The sequence below is a fragment of the Mchenga conophoros genome, linkage group LG6, assembly GCF_057382185.1.
Source record: "Mchenga conophoros isolate Kocher_MC1m ecotype Shallow Benthic linkage group LG6, M_conophoros_male_GT1.1, whole genome shotgun sequence".
In the NCBI taxonomy this organism is placed as follows: domain Eukaryota; kingdom Metazoa; phylum Chordata; class Actinopteri; order Cichliformes; family Cichlidae; genus Mchenga; species Mchenga conophoros.
In genome coordinates, this window is record NC_140531.1 from 15,227,808 (window position 1) to 15,241,288 (window position 13,481).

Genomic DNA, 13,481 nt, shown 5'->3' on the forward strand with positions numbered 1-13,481 from the left:
ATTAGTGTCATTCTTTATTTATCATATCTATCTAAATTCAGCTTATTGCAGCACATGTATTACACACAAAAGCACTATCATTCATTTCTATGGGCACTTTAATTCCATTTGGCATTACAAATATAAACAGGACAATGGAAAACAAACAATTTACAAGATCGTGTAGAAAATCGATGACCCGATTCTGGATAACAAATAATGACAGTTGTGTGCTTGAAGACAAACAAGGCTTTCTAATAGGAACACAGTGCATTATCACTTAACGTACACCTCGACTGCCAAACTTTCTATTGCTGATTGTGAAGGTAGACAAATTATGTGTTGCTAAAACACAATCTGTTAATCACTCTATAGATTTATCTGAAGTTATGAGAGCACATGGAGGAGTGACGGTGATCGCAGTTCTGCACCTCTACTTTCAGCGTGATGAAGAAACCTTTCAATCTAAACTTAATAGGATGCATCCTGCCGAGTTCATTCCAAGTATTTAGCTTTTCATTCAAATTCTGCAACTCGAGGGGTCTGCACACGATCACAGCAGAAATGTTAAGAGGCATCATACACAGCAGAAGCATATCAGGTGGCTTATGTTTGGTACCCTTAATTCATACAGTCGCACTTGTCAGCATACTGGGTTTTTTTTTTTTTTTAATTCAAAGTGATGACACAGCTCACTGAAGAGCTTTCACATTCAAATAGAAGTGAAACAGCTTCTCTGTTAGAAGGTGTTTAGCTGGAAACTATTTCATACGCACAGTTTAAGGTGTTTAAGTAAAAACCGCATGCACAAAAACATCTTAATCATGCTCTTAAATACCCTGCTATACCTACAGAGGGTGGAACACTTTTATAGTGAAGAGGCAAAATGTAAAAACCCTTGAGAGCATTTAGCAGGAAGCTGTAGTCACTGCTGCTATAGATGGAATTTCATTATTTCTCAGGTGACTAAGGTACCTTTTACTTTAATTATGACTTTACTTAATACAGCCAGTGATTTGAGGAACAAGTGCAAAAGTATTTATTTATTTATTTTCAGTTTCTGCCATGTGGCAGTTCAAAGCTCTACCATGTGGACCGCATTAAAGCCTTTTCAAATACTCCACATTAAGATGGAAGGTGAACGAGGTCTCAAGTGAGCACTAATCAGCAGCAGCCATTCGTGTAGGTCAGAGGTCATCTCGCTTCCCTCGCACCACTAATAAAGTCTCTCGTGTTAGTTTGGGGAGGGAGAAAGGTCAAACAGATGGCACAATGACAGCAAGATTCAAGAGTGAACAGGTGAGGGGGGGGGGGGGGGGGGGGGGAGAGTGCAAAAAACTTCCAGTTGCTCCGTACTACTGCGTGTTTGTACATATGTACACTGTACAGGCTTTGTGTCGAGTGGCTACTGCAGGTAGCGGTAGACTTTGAAGCAGTGGTTGCCAGAATCGGCGACCACGACGTGTCCGTCTGAAGTGAGCGCCAGTCCCTGCGGGCCGTAGAGGGGGTCCACTGATGTGTTGATGTAAGAGAGAAATGAACCGCTGCCATCAAACACCTGAGAGAGAGAGAGAGCAAAATCATCACCGCTGGAAATCAGTGTTTCGTTCATTCTTTTTGTGGAAAATACAACACACCTAGTTATAAAGTTGAAAGAAAAAAAATAATGATTTCATGAATATGGATGATGTAGTGACCAAAATAGTTTTTAGGAAGCAACAATTGTTGCCTTCTATTGTTTTAACCCTTCTGAGACTCAAGCTTTTGTATGGGATAGATGTGATGCAAGAGGTCTGTGAAATACAAGGTGCAGAAAAGCTAAATGGAAGATCTCCATCTGAGGACGCAGGGTCTCAGGAGGTTCAAAAACATGTATTTTAGACACCAGCGTGCAGTGATCAGGCCTAACATTATGCCTAATATTGTGTCGGTCCCCCTTATACTGCCAAAACAAGTCTGACCTGCCGAGCCATAGACTCCATTACACCCCTGAAGGTGTGCTGTAGATTCTGGCACCACGATATGAGCAACAGATCCTGTAAGTCGTGAGGTGAGACATCAATACATTGGACTTCTTTGCACATCCCGCAGATGCTCGATTGAGATCTGGGCAATTTGGAGGTCAAGTGAACACCTTTGAACTCTTCGATGTGCACCTCAAACCCTCCCTAAACCATTTTTGCTTTGCTAAAAGAGACCACATCGGTCTGTGAATGCAGTTTCCATGAAAAGGTTTACGTGGTCTGCAACAATGCTTAGTTAGGTTGTACGTGTCAAAGTAACATCCACATGGATGTCAGGACACAAGGTTTCCCGGCAGAACATTGTCCAGAGCATCACAATGCCTCAGCCAGCTCGAATTCTTCCCACAGTGCATCCTGGTGCCAGTTGTTCCTCAGGTAAGTGATACGGACACCGGCCATCCATATGATGTAAAAGAAAACCCAATTCAGACCAGATCATTGCTTTGGGGTCCAGCCCAGTGTTGGTGTTGGGGGTCAGCATGGGCAGCCTGACTGATCTGCAGTTATGCAGCCTCATACACAAACTGATGCACAGTGTTTTCTGACACCTTTCTGTCAGAACCAGGGTGAACTTTTTCAGAACTTCAGTAGTTCGTCTGTTGGATCGGACCTCACAGGCCAGCCTTCGCTCCTCACATGCATCAGTGAGCCTTGGCCGCCTATGAGCCTGTCGCTGGTTCACCACTGTTCCCTCCTTGGACCACTTTTAAAGGATACCGGCCACTGCAGACGGGGAACACCCCACAAGAGCTGCGGTTTTGGAAACCCAGTCGTCTAGTCATCAAAATTTGTCTCCTTATCAAACTCACTTAAATCCTTACACTAGCCCATTTTCCTTCTAACAGATTAACTTTCAGAACACTTCCTCCCGCTAACAATATATCCCACTAACAGTTGCCATGATGAAGACATAATCAGCGTTATTCACTTCACCCGTCAGTGCTCATAATGTTATACCTGATCAGTGTATAAATATACTATTAATGGTGTTTTGGTAACATTTCATAAGCCATTATGAGGCAAGATTGTAATGTTTGATGCCACTTAATAAAAAAAGAAACAGAAGTTTGTATTAACCGATTCTTCGAGGAGTAGAAATGATTCATTCTGCGTACCTGTATCCTGCTGTTGCCCCAGTCGGCTACTATGATGTTTCCATTGACGTCCACCGCCACTCCTGTGGGGGCGTTGAACTGGCCATTGCCTTCACCATTGGAGCCAAATTTCAGCAAGAATTCTCCTTCTGTGTTGAACACCTGCAGTATGGTTTCAGAGAAGCAACAGCAGAGAGAGAACACTTCTTTAAAAAAAAAAAAAATGCAACCAGCACATATTCACATAACAGAACACTGATATCCAGACCAGGACTCACTGTTGTGTGCATCAGGCCTGGTTTACAGTCTGATAAATGCAGTGAGATACATTTAAATAAATAAGAAGCAGATGCTGATGGATTTGAGACCGTATTCTTAGCCGATGGTTTCCTCTTTGCACAGACTGTCTGCTCAGACATGATTGGTCAATACTACACTGACTATAAATGGACTCCGAACTTGTTGGAATGTCATAAAATCCTCGTCCACATGACAAATTTCCCACCTTCGACTGATGAATGTGACAATAGCCTTTTAATGTGAATGATACGAGTAGAAAACGCGTTGTAAATCACGTTTTGGTGGCAGCTGCTAACATCTGTATTCCTGTAACACACAGACTGCTCTGGGAGTTCACTTGCCTTGACTGAGTGGTTGTGGAAATCTGTCACAATGATCTCGTTGTTGTTGTTGACAGCAGCAAAGTGAGGGCCTGGATTAGAAATATGAAGAAGATTTTAGATATCATTTGTACAGTTTTGCTTGACTGCGACAAAACAAAAAGTCAGAAAACTCCTACATGACAGGTAGAATAGAATAGAACTCAACTTTATTTTCATTGCACATGTCACAAGGACATATTTGTGGAGGACATGCAGCTTCAAAAACGAATTCAGCAACAGACAAAAAAATAAATAAAAATAAAAGTACACTGATTTTTAATGCTTTAATGTTAGAGCATGACCAAAATATTGGTCAATAAAGTTGGATTGGAAAATATTGATATATCAGTCAGGTAATTGGCCATTTTCTGATATATTGCTATCAACATTTATAATAGCCATAAATCCAACTTTAAAAAGTAAAGAAGACCGAAGCACCCTTTAATCATGCTTTGAGTGTTGCTGTTGCATAGTTTATCCACCAGAGGGCACTCTGCAACTTCCCTGTTAGCCACAAGCAACCAGCTGATTTGAGGAGAGTCAGGCAGAGCGTGAACATTTTTTAAAACAATAAAACAAAATTATTTTAAACTGAATTGCCATATAATCATAGTAATAACTCAAATAACTACACGTAATACATGTTAGGGAAATCTGTTTATGTTTCATGTGTCAGAAAAGAAAAGCTATCAGACGACATATTAGACAAAATATCGGTATCAGTGTCAGTCTTAAAACTCCTACATCTGTCGCTCAGATTAAATGTATGACAAAAAACAAACATACAACCAACTCATAGCATGATTAATGAGACACCATGCTGTTTTAGGGACACTTTTGTTTATAATAATGGACGAATCTGATGGACTAAAGTTGCTTTTTCCATATTAATGACCCTCATGAGGTCAGTGCAGCTCCTCTTCATTCAGCATGCAGGTTGGAGAAAGACTGAATTGTGTTATCTTGGAGCAGTGCACTGTATTACCATTGAGTGTACCTGCAAACTGCCTGTCACCGTTGCCACGGTTACCAAACTTGGTGACCAGCTTGCCGTTGACCTGGAAGATGAAGACGCAGCAGGACTTGTTGTCGACCACGATGATGTGGCCGTTTCTGTCCACCGACACGCCTTTAGGACCCATCAGCTTCCCCGAGCCGATCTTGTTCTGGAGAGATTTTATTTCACGAAGCCACGCGTGAGGAAATGAGTACTTACAATCACAAAAATACAAGTAATGGTCAGTATTACTGTTTGCATTAACACATAAAACCCCGAAGCTGTCTTCTGTGTGTTTGCACGTAGACTGAGAGCACACCCTAAGTCCTATTAGGGAGATCCCACTCAGGAAACCAGTGGTTTTAACCCGAAAATCTGCACTCTTTTAACAGAAGATAAGAAGGCTGAAGAGGGGAAGTCAAAACCAGCATGAGTGAGTCTCTTAACGCGTGAGAAATTTGCAAATGAGGTGTGAGAAAGTGTAACCATCTGACTCGAGGACAAAAATCAGTGTGACCTTCTGCACAGCTGCAGCGGCACTGGAGCCCACCCGGGAACATGCCGACTATTGCCGTTCTGAGGAAAAGATCTACTGAACGACCCAGTCCCAGAGATAAATAAAACTCACCTTAAACTTGCCCTCGCTCGAAAAGATGCTGACCCATTTGTTGTCATAGTCTGCGATGATGATGTCGCCGTTGGGGTGCACGGCCACACCTGTCGGCCGCTGCAGCTGACCCGGAGTCCTGCCCCGGATGCCGAAACGACTTCTGAACTGGCCGTCGTTGGAGAAAATCTGGATTTGGTTAAAAAATAAAATGAAATAAAATAAAACACTATGTTAAATATTAGATAGTTTTCATATATTATCTCAGAGAACAGGCGCAGATGCTTCAGGGAATTCGTTCTCACCTGCACACACTGGTTGTTGCTGTCTGCTATCAGCACCTTCCCCTGAGAGGAGGCAGCCACTCCCTGCAGGTTCGTGAACTCCCCTTTGTTTCTTCCCTTTGTGCCTGTGAGACACGAAACATGACCACGTTCACCATGATGATGACGACACGTACGTTTTCTACATGTAAAGTCTATTGGTTACATAGTAAAGGTAACCTGATGCTCAATTTTCACTCCAGCAGTAATAAGCTCTCTGTTGTGTAAACATTTATACTTCACATAACCGTGAAACAGACGTCTCCAAACCATATTTACTAGTATTATCTTACTTACATTGTTTTTTTTGGTCTGTTTTTGGGTAGAAAAAGTAAGAATTGCAAAAGGACAGCTGTTTATTGAACCTTCTACCATTTTTTTGTATTAAAATAATATTTAATATAAGTATTAGTTATTATTTCTTGCTACATCTGGGTTTTTGTGGGGAAAACAACAAAAACTATCACATTGATGATGTAGACGTCACAAAAACTGAAGCATGTGACATGTCAGGGTTAAAATCATATGAACACAAGACTCTAAATCCTCATGTTCAAGAAGCTGAATTAATCATATTATTATTGAGCTTTTGTCACTTTTTAAATTGCTCGTAAATACTTGTTAATCAGCTATTTAACTGAATTTTCCCTAGTGCACGGATTCCCAAATTGTGGGTCATGGCCCCCGACAGGCCGTGAAGATACTGGAGGTGGGCCACAATAATAAAAGAGGATAATGGTAATGGGAGGGCTTAGTTTGGGATATTGGTCATTACTCTGGCCTAAATTTACCTCTCCTGTATTGAAGTTTGTGTCTCAGTGGCAGGGGAGTCACACATTCGCCTTAACACTTTGAACATGACTGGGTAGCATTAGCAATTTATAGCCAGCTTGTGTTGTTTATGCATTTTGAATAAACTTTTTTCCCCACTGATGGCTCCATACAGTGTAGACTACACTTTACATCCTCCTTTGCGGTTAGTGCTAAGGTTTGATGTTCAGCCCTCCGGCTGGGAGCCGGTCTTACCGATTCTGAAGATGAGGTCGTCCTCAATGGGATTCTCTTTCCTCCTCCCTGTGCTGTACATACTGGCCGGCCTCTTGATGGCCTTCTGCTTGACGTGTCCGCTGCCCGGAGACTTGAGCCTCTTCTTAACGCCGTCTGAAGTCGGTGACACATCAATGGATTTGGTGGCCTTTATCTTAAAGGGGCTCCCTTTGATGTGTTGGTCATATAAGCGCAGAGATAAAGTACACGTGCCCTCTTTAGGAGCTGTGAACAGGTACTCATAAGTGCCGTTCTTGTTGTCGAGCACGTCTCCGTCACACTTGCTGCCGTCAGGCGAAAACATTTCAGCGGTGATGACTGCGTTGCCCATCTTGCATAGCTCTCCATCTTTGTCCTTAGTAGTGATGGTGATGGAGGTGGGCACGCCTACCACACAATGCCGCAGCCCCTCGCCTGTCGCCACAGTCTCGGAGGCAACGGCGTTGGTGGTCACAATAGTGCCCAGGTTGTGGATGGACTTTTTTAGCCCTTCCGTTTCTACGAGGAAGTCCAGCTGGTTGTTCTCTCCGGGCTGCAGCGGAAGCTCCTGGCTGGCCAGCTCGACGAGACGCTCGCCCATCTGCTTCTTCACCAGCAGCACCTCGGCCTCGGTGCCCTGGCTCAAGGCCTGCTCCGTGAAGTTGCAGCTACTGGTGATGCCCTCTTGGCCCTGCAGCAGGGTGTCCAGCTGGGCTTGGAGCACCTACACATGCATGCATCAGGGGGCAGCAGAGAAACACTGAGCTTAGATAAAACTTTATGAAGCTTTCAAAATTATTATTTTTCTTGCAGTTATTCTGTTGATTACATTATACTAACAAAAAGAACATTAGCTTTGCCTTTGTGTCCGCTTTTAAGATCAGATCAGGTTATTGGTACTTGGCAATCCTCAGCTTGGGAGCAAATATATGGTATTAATTAAGGATTACAGGGATGTTAGTTTATTAAACTGCTGGTAAATCTCAGAATATAATGCAATAAAAATGTGATTTCTTATATTACCTAATTTTAATTTGTAAATTAGTCACTTTACTACGACCACACTGCTGTTCTTTAATCGCAATCTTCTTTCAGGCACTCTGATAATTAAATAAGGGCTGCTTTGATTGTAATGCTGGATATTCAGATACGCCTCCCATGTGGAAGCTGCCACAGCTTTGCTGGTTTCCTTCAGCTTTTTGGGACTCAAAAAGCTTACCACCGCTTGCTTGTACAGGTGGTAGAAGCAACGTGCAGAAAACTGTAGGTATCTGATAACCAGATATAAAACACCTTCATACAGAAATGACCTTTTCACTGCAACTGAACTGCAGATAAAGTGTGAGTGTGTCTAAATGCAGGTGTTTAAACTGGTCTGGTTACCTGGTAACTGAGGATGAGGAACTGATCAAATATCCAGAATTAATCAAATCTTTAAGTCATCCTATTGTCTCATTTTACAGACGAACCCTCCTGAGCAATAACGCGCTAACCTAAGCCACATTTAACCGCTAATAACCAGCTTTACTAACTAGTTGCTACCGTCGGTGTTTACTAAGAGCGCCGTGACAAGCTGAACTCGGGTTTTTGCGGCTGACCCTGCTGCTGATGTGTTCTTGGAGTTCTCAAGGCGAAAAACAAAAAGTGATTTACTAACATGCCCGACACGCACTTTCCTGCGCCGATGTTTAACGCCGCAAAACGAAAACAAAAACAAAAAGCAGCGCATCTTATATTCTGCGCTTGATACTGAAGCGAACAGACTGCGCATGTGTTTAGAAAGCAGCGCAACTTCTGTAAACCCCCCGTGAAACCGAACACACCTGTGAGCGCTGTGTGGGGGATTGCGCTCACACGTTAAATTAATCTGACGCTAAAAAAGTGCGACATTACCGCAGGCTGCACACGTTAAAGCACCGAGACAAACTCACCGGCGTCCGGCCGTCATCACACTCCTCTTCTACTCCCAGAGACGCCATAGCGTCCAGTGTTTCACCCACACAGCTCATCCGCGCAGTAAAACTAAGACTCTTTGTAACATTGTAGGACGAGAAATTCACGGTGAAGTGACAAAGTGTTTGCGGCCCGGACTGTACTCCCTCCCCACGCGCGGCACGCCCAAATCAAGAGCGCACGCTGGACACCGGCTTCATGTAGCAGGAGCAGCAGCACAGCTTCCCCGTGGGCTGCAGTGCTGTGACCGATCATCAGCCACTCAGTTGTAAATCATTAGCTGTGCCCAATGTGATGCAGCTCCCCGAGGGAGTCAGCAGGCTTTTAACCCAACCGGCTGATTGGCTCATGGGTCAATGCAGCGCACAAGCCCCCGCTCCGGCACCTCCTTCCTGTGGAGAGGCAGTCTGTGCCATACTGCAAATTTATTTTACTTTCTATCCGATCGATACCAAATACTGATATCGATACTTTTAACTCATTTAGACAGTTTATGCCGGAGAAGCATGACTCATCATACATTTGCGATTCCGAACAATTTTAATGACCACTAAATCACATGATTTTTTCTTTGTACAATAATTCCTTAACACAACCAAATACACCTTTTAGCTTTTCATTCATATTTTGAAACAGTTTTTATTATTATTATTCTTGTTGTGGTCTCTAAAGCACTTTGGGTCACCTTCTGTTGTTTAAATGTGCTGCATAAACTAAATAAACTCTACATTCATCACATTCAGCCATTTTTTTAAAAATACAATTCATCTTTAAGGTATATTTTTTTCCCTTTCCAACAGAATGATCTATTTTAATAATTAACACAATTATATGGGCTGAATATATATTTTTGAATGTTTGTATATAGTCTGGAGGTAATCAGACTGCTGAAGTAACAACTGTGATGGACACTTTGGAGTGGCATCAGTCATTCCTTTCACCATGACATGATCTGCATGGTTATTCTTTGGCTCACTGAATGGCAGTGACAGTGGGCTCTGTCTCTGTCTACCTTTATTTGGCAACTAAGTCACATGACCACAGGACAACAACAAACACGGTGAAGCAAAATGTGCCTGCATGAGAGGAGCGGTGTTTGCGCCGACATGTCTGCTGCCTGATAAACGAGAATAATCTACAGAGCTTACAGCAGAGAAACAAACAGACGCATCAATCCTCTCGTGTCAGTATTGGGCCAGTAAGAATACCAGTGTTGGTATTGATACTATCTATATTATTTGGATAGCCCTGACCTGTTGAAGGACCCGTGACAGGTGAAAAGATTACTTTAGTCTGTGCTCCAAAATCTCCAGATCAGGCTCATTTAAGTGCTTTACATTTGTCCTATTTGGTTGTTACATTTTAGCCAAAGTCCCAGCTGTGCTTCGCTCTGCACTCACCTTTTGCTTGAGGCCATAGTTGACCTCCAGCTCCATGAGTAGAACGCTCTTGCGGACATTGAGGGTCTTCTGCAGCTCATCGAAGGTCGCGTGGATGTCGTCCTCGATGGCGCTCTTCTGATTGGTCAGCTGCTGAAGAATCTCTGACAGCGTCTGCAGGGCTGAGTCGATCTCTGGTAACCTGGAGGCAGTCGAGTAAAATGTCAAGGTCGTGTGACAGAGCTGGAGAATAATCACTGCAGTGCAATATGACAGTATTTACATAATAATATTGCTGCTGCCTACCTCTTCTTAACAGCATCTAGCTGGTGGTGCAAGGAGGCCTTGTGCTGTTCCACTACGTCTTTAAGAGGCACGGTCGGGTGCTCTCCGTGTTCGCCGCTCGTGCACTCCTGACACATGGCTGTCTCACACGGAGGACAGTAAAACTCCATCACCTACAAATCAGGAAAAAGCAGGGATCTGAATTTATAATAGGCTCGAGTCATAGACCCATTTATCCACATTAATGCTGAGGAAATAAACCATCTTCCTGATCCTGCATGCTTACACACCCCTTTAATGACTCCATCTCACATGTGCCAACTCTGCATCTCCAGACTCAGGAGTCCTGTCCTATTTCCTGCTTTTGTTGGGGACACTGCTCTGCTGTGTCACTTTATCAGTCTACTGCACAAACTTGCCCATCAATAAATAATGTTCTTTGCTTTAAAATGATCTCGACCTCTTGAATCACGGCACCGTCAGCTGGTTTGATATTCTGCTCCACGCTGAAATACCCAGACAGATGTGGACGAGACTGCTATGAAATTATTGTGTACAGGCATGACAGACGCTCAGATTATGAAACATAATGACTTGGTGATCTCCTGACTTCACACTCAGCTCCACTCTGAACATCTATAACCCTAACTAAATGTTAAAGCTGACTTTGCTGTCAGGTGTCAGTGTGAGGAGCTCTTACGCTGCCTCCATGGTTTGGGCAGGAGAGTAGCTGGCCTGTAGCCACAGTGGTGATGTTGTTGAGAGCGGCGGCCTCTTGGCTGCAGCTGCCCGGCGCCCGCTGCAGCACGTCCATCAGGTTGGTGATGAAGAAGTTATTCTGCAACGCCGCCACACCCTTCTCCGGCAGGATTGAGGTCTGGCGGCACACGGGGCACGACAGTGTGAGGCTGTGGGCCGGGATATAATTCTGCAGGCACCTGCAGGAGGACGACAGGTGTATTAAAAAGGTTGTAGTTTCAAGATGTGGTGCTTTATTGCCTGACTTAAAGTTTTCATCTAGCAGTCCATTAACAACTTATTTGTCCTTCAAGTAAAAGAAGAACAGAGCAGGTCAAAATCCTGTCTTTGAGACCATCTAGTGGTTGGAACGATTATACTCTGACAGCGATTTGCAGCAGCACTTATCAACGACATCTGTGCAATGTAGTGTATTCAAATGCAATGACCGTGCCATAAATCCTGTCATTGTGAAGCTTTTAATGTATATACAGAGATTCCATTAAATTTAGTGTTTTATATTATACTATTCAAATTATTTAAAGTCAGTATATATATTTATATTTTTAATGCAGTAACACTTGCACGAGTAAACAAGCACAGCTAGAAACTACACAGAGAGGCTACAGTGCTACTCACTGCCCTGCCACCATAAAAACGCCCGCTTTTTTACCACAATGAGTATGTAACTTTATCCAAAGTTATATTAAAAATACAATAATAAATAAAGCACAAGAAAAACAAACATGGCAGAGAATACTTTAAAATCCTGCCACGCACACAAAACATATATGTGAAACTATACTGTTTATGCATGTAGCTGCTGTGCTTTTCATTCAGCTCATCTTAATTCTCCTTTATTGAACTACATTTACTGATATCATCAATGACACATATATGTTGTCCATTGTGCAGCAGTCTTATTTTTACATGAAATAAATAAGCTTGAGGTAAATAAGTGTTTTGTCACAGCTTGTCTAGCCTCCAACAGACTCTTTGTCGGATTGCTGAGGACGTAATAAACAGTGACCCAAAGATGATCATCAAATCACATGTAAATATAGTACATGACAGCTCATATGAGCTTTAATCTAGTCAAACAAAGGTAAATGGTGGAGCTGAATATTTTAATGTTCATCCCAGCGTCTATGTGTGAAACACAGTAGTTATGCCCCACAGAAAGAGTTAGAAATGACTGTATATTGTTCAGCTGCACACTGATGCTCCAGAAACAACCAGAGCAAAGAGGCAGGCGCACACCGTGAACAGTTTGTCTTTTGTGACAGAAACAAAGGCTGCTTAACAGCGAGGATGACACCAACACACCAGAGTCAACAGCAGCAATGCAGACCTGTGTCCTAAAATAACACACAAGTTTAAAGCAATGAGATATTCATTTAAAAATCTGTTGTTATTATTTTTATTACTGCACCGTTATAGGCTGCATCATGTGTCTGAAATCATAAAACAGTACAACACTTACAGCACTTTGGAAACTCCACTCACCGCTCACAGAAGGTGTGCAGGCAGGGCAGGACTTTGGGGTTCTCGTAGCGGTCCAGACATATGCTGCAGATCAAGAACTGCTTGTCAATTTGGCGGACGACAGGACTGGGGATAGTGGAGCCTTCACTGGCCATCCTAAAGCTCTGGCATAGAAGTCCCTCTTCCTCTTACCCTGCACCCTGCGGAGCGACACGGAGGGAGAACAAAACCGGTGAGGACGTAAACACAGTGGCATCACATGGGATCAAACGCACAATGAAGATCTTGTGGTGGTGAGCGGGACTCTGTGGGGCTGCAGAGATCAGAGTTTGAGGCCGAAGGCAAAGACAAAGTACTTTCTTCCTTCCACAGAGGAAATGCAAAAATACACAAAGAGACACATCAATCAGCGCCTGTGACCAGGCAACTGCAAACAGCCACTCAAACAGGACATGAAGATGAAACTCTCTCTCTCTCTCTCTCTCTCTCTCTCTCTCTCTCTCTCTCTCTCTCCATATATATATATATATATATATATATATATATATATAAAGCATCCTCTGAGAAAAACTTGGAGTTTCATGAATAACCTTAACCCTTGTGTGGTGTTCGTATTTTTGTTACTCAGCCAGTGTTCATGGGTCTGGTGGACCCGCTAGAGTTTTGGCTTTCCAAATTAACACTATCAAACAATTTTATGTTAAATTACTCAACAGATGTTTACAGGCCTCTGGTAGAGGACCCGAGCTTGAAGGATAAACCGCCCGCAGGGGCGTGCTGGGTGTTTATATATATATATATATATATATTTTTTTTTTATTTATTTATTTATTTTTTTAAGATTACCGGAGTGCTGATATTGTTAAAAATAGTCTGATTCAGGGGTGTCAAACATAGGGCCCAGGAACCAAAAACAACCCGGCAGAGTT

At 43.0% G+C, this 13,481-nt stretch overlaps 1 protein-coding gene across 6 annotated transcripts in view; it reads right to left on the reverse strand.

Annotated features, from left to right (window-relative positions):
• Nucleotides 1-80: 80 nt before the first annotated feature.
• LOC146572351 (tripartite motif-containing protein 2) overlaps nucleotides 81-13,481 on the reverse strand; it is a 29,142-nt gene continuing 15,741 nt past the window's right edge. For 5 of the 6 annotated variants that reach the window (XM_085276398.1, XM_085276396.1, XM_085276400.1 and 2 more), the window contains exons 2-12: nucleotides 12,574-12,752; nucleotides 11,030-11,267; nucleotides 10,351-10,502; nucleotides 10,066-10,246; nucleotides 6,713-7,436; nucleotides 5,669-5,772; nucleotides 5,385-5,552; nucleotides 4,745-4,925; nucleotides 3,739-3,809; nucleotides 3,119-3,259; nucleotides 81-1,537 (exon numbers count right to left, since the gene is read on the reverse strand). In XM_085276398.1, coding sequence (XP_085132524.1) covers nucleotides 1,385-1,537; nucleotides 3,119-3,259; nucleotides 3,739-3,809; nucleotides 4,745-4,925; nucleotides 5,385-5,552; nucleotides 5,669-5,772; nucleotides 6,713-7,436; nucleotides 10,066-10,246; nucleotides 10,351-10,502; nucleotides 11,030-11,267; nucleotides 12,574-12,707 — 2,247 coding nt within the window. In that variant the 5' untranslated portion in view covers nucleotides 12,708-12,752 and the 3' untranslated portion in view covers nucleotides 81-1,384. The remainder of the gene's footprint in view (nucleotides 1,538-3,118; nucleotides 3,260-3,738; nucleotides 3,810-4,744; nucleotides 4,926-5,384; nucleotides 5,553-5,668; nucleotides 5,773-6,712; nucleotides 7,437-10,065; nucleotides 10,247-10,350; nucleotides 10,503-11,029; nucleotides 11,268-12,573; nucleotides 12,753-13,481) is intronic. The other variant, XM_085276402.1, reaches the window with a different exon arrangement.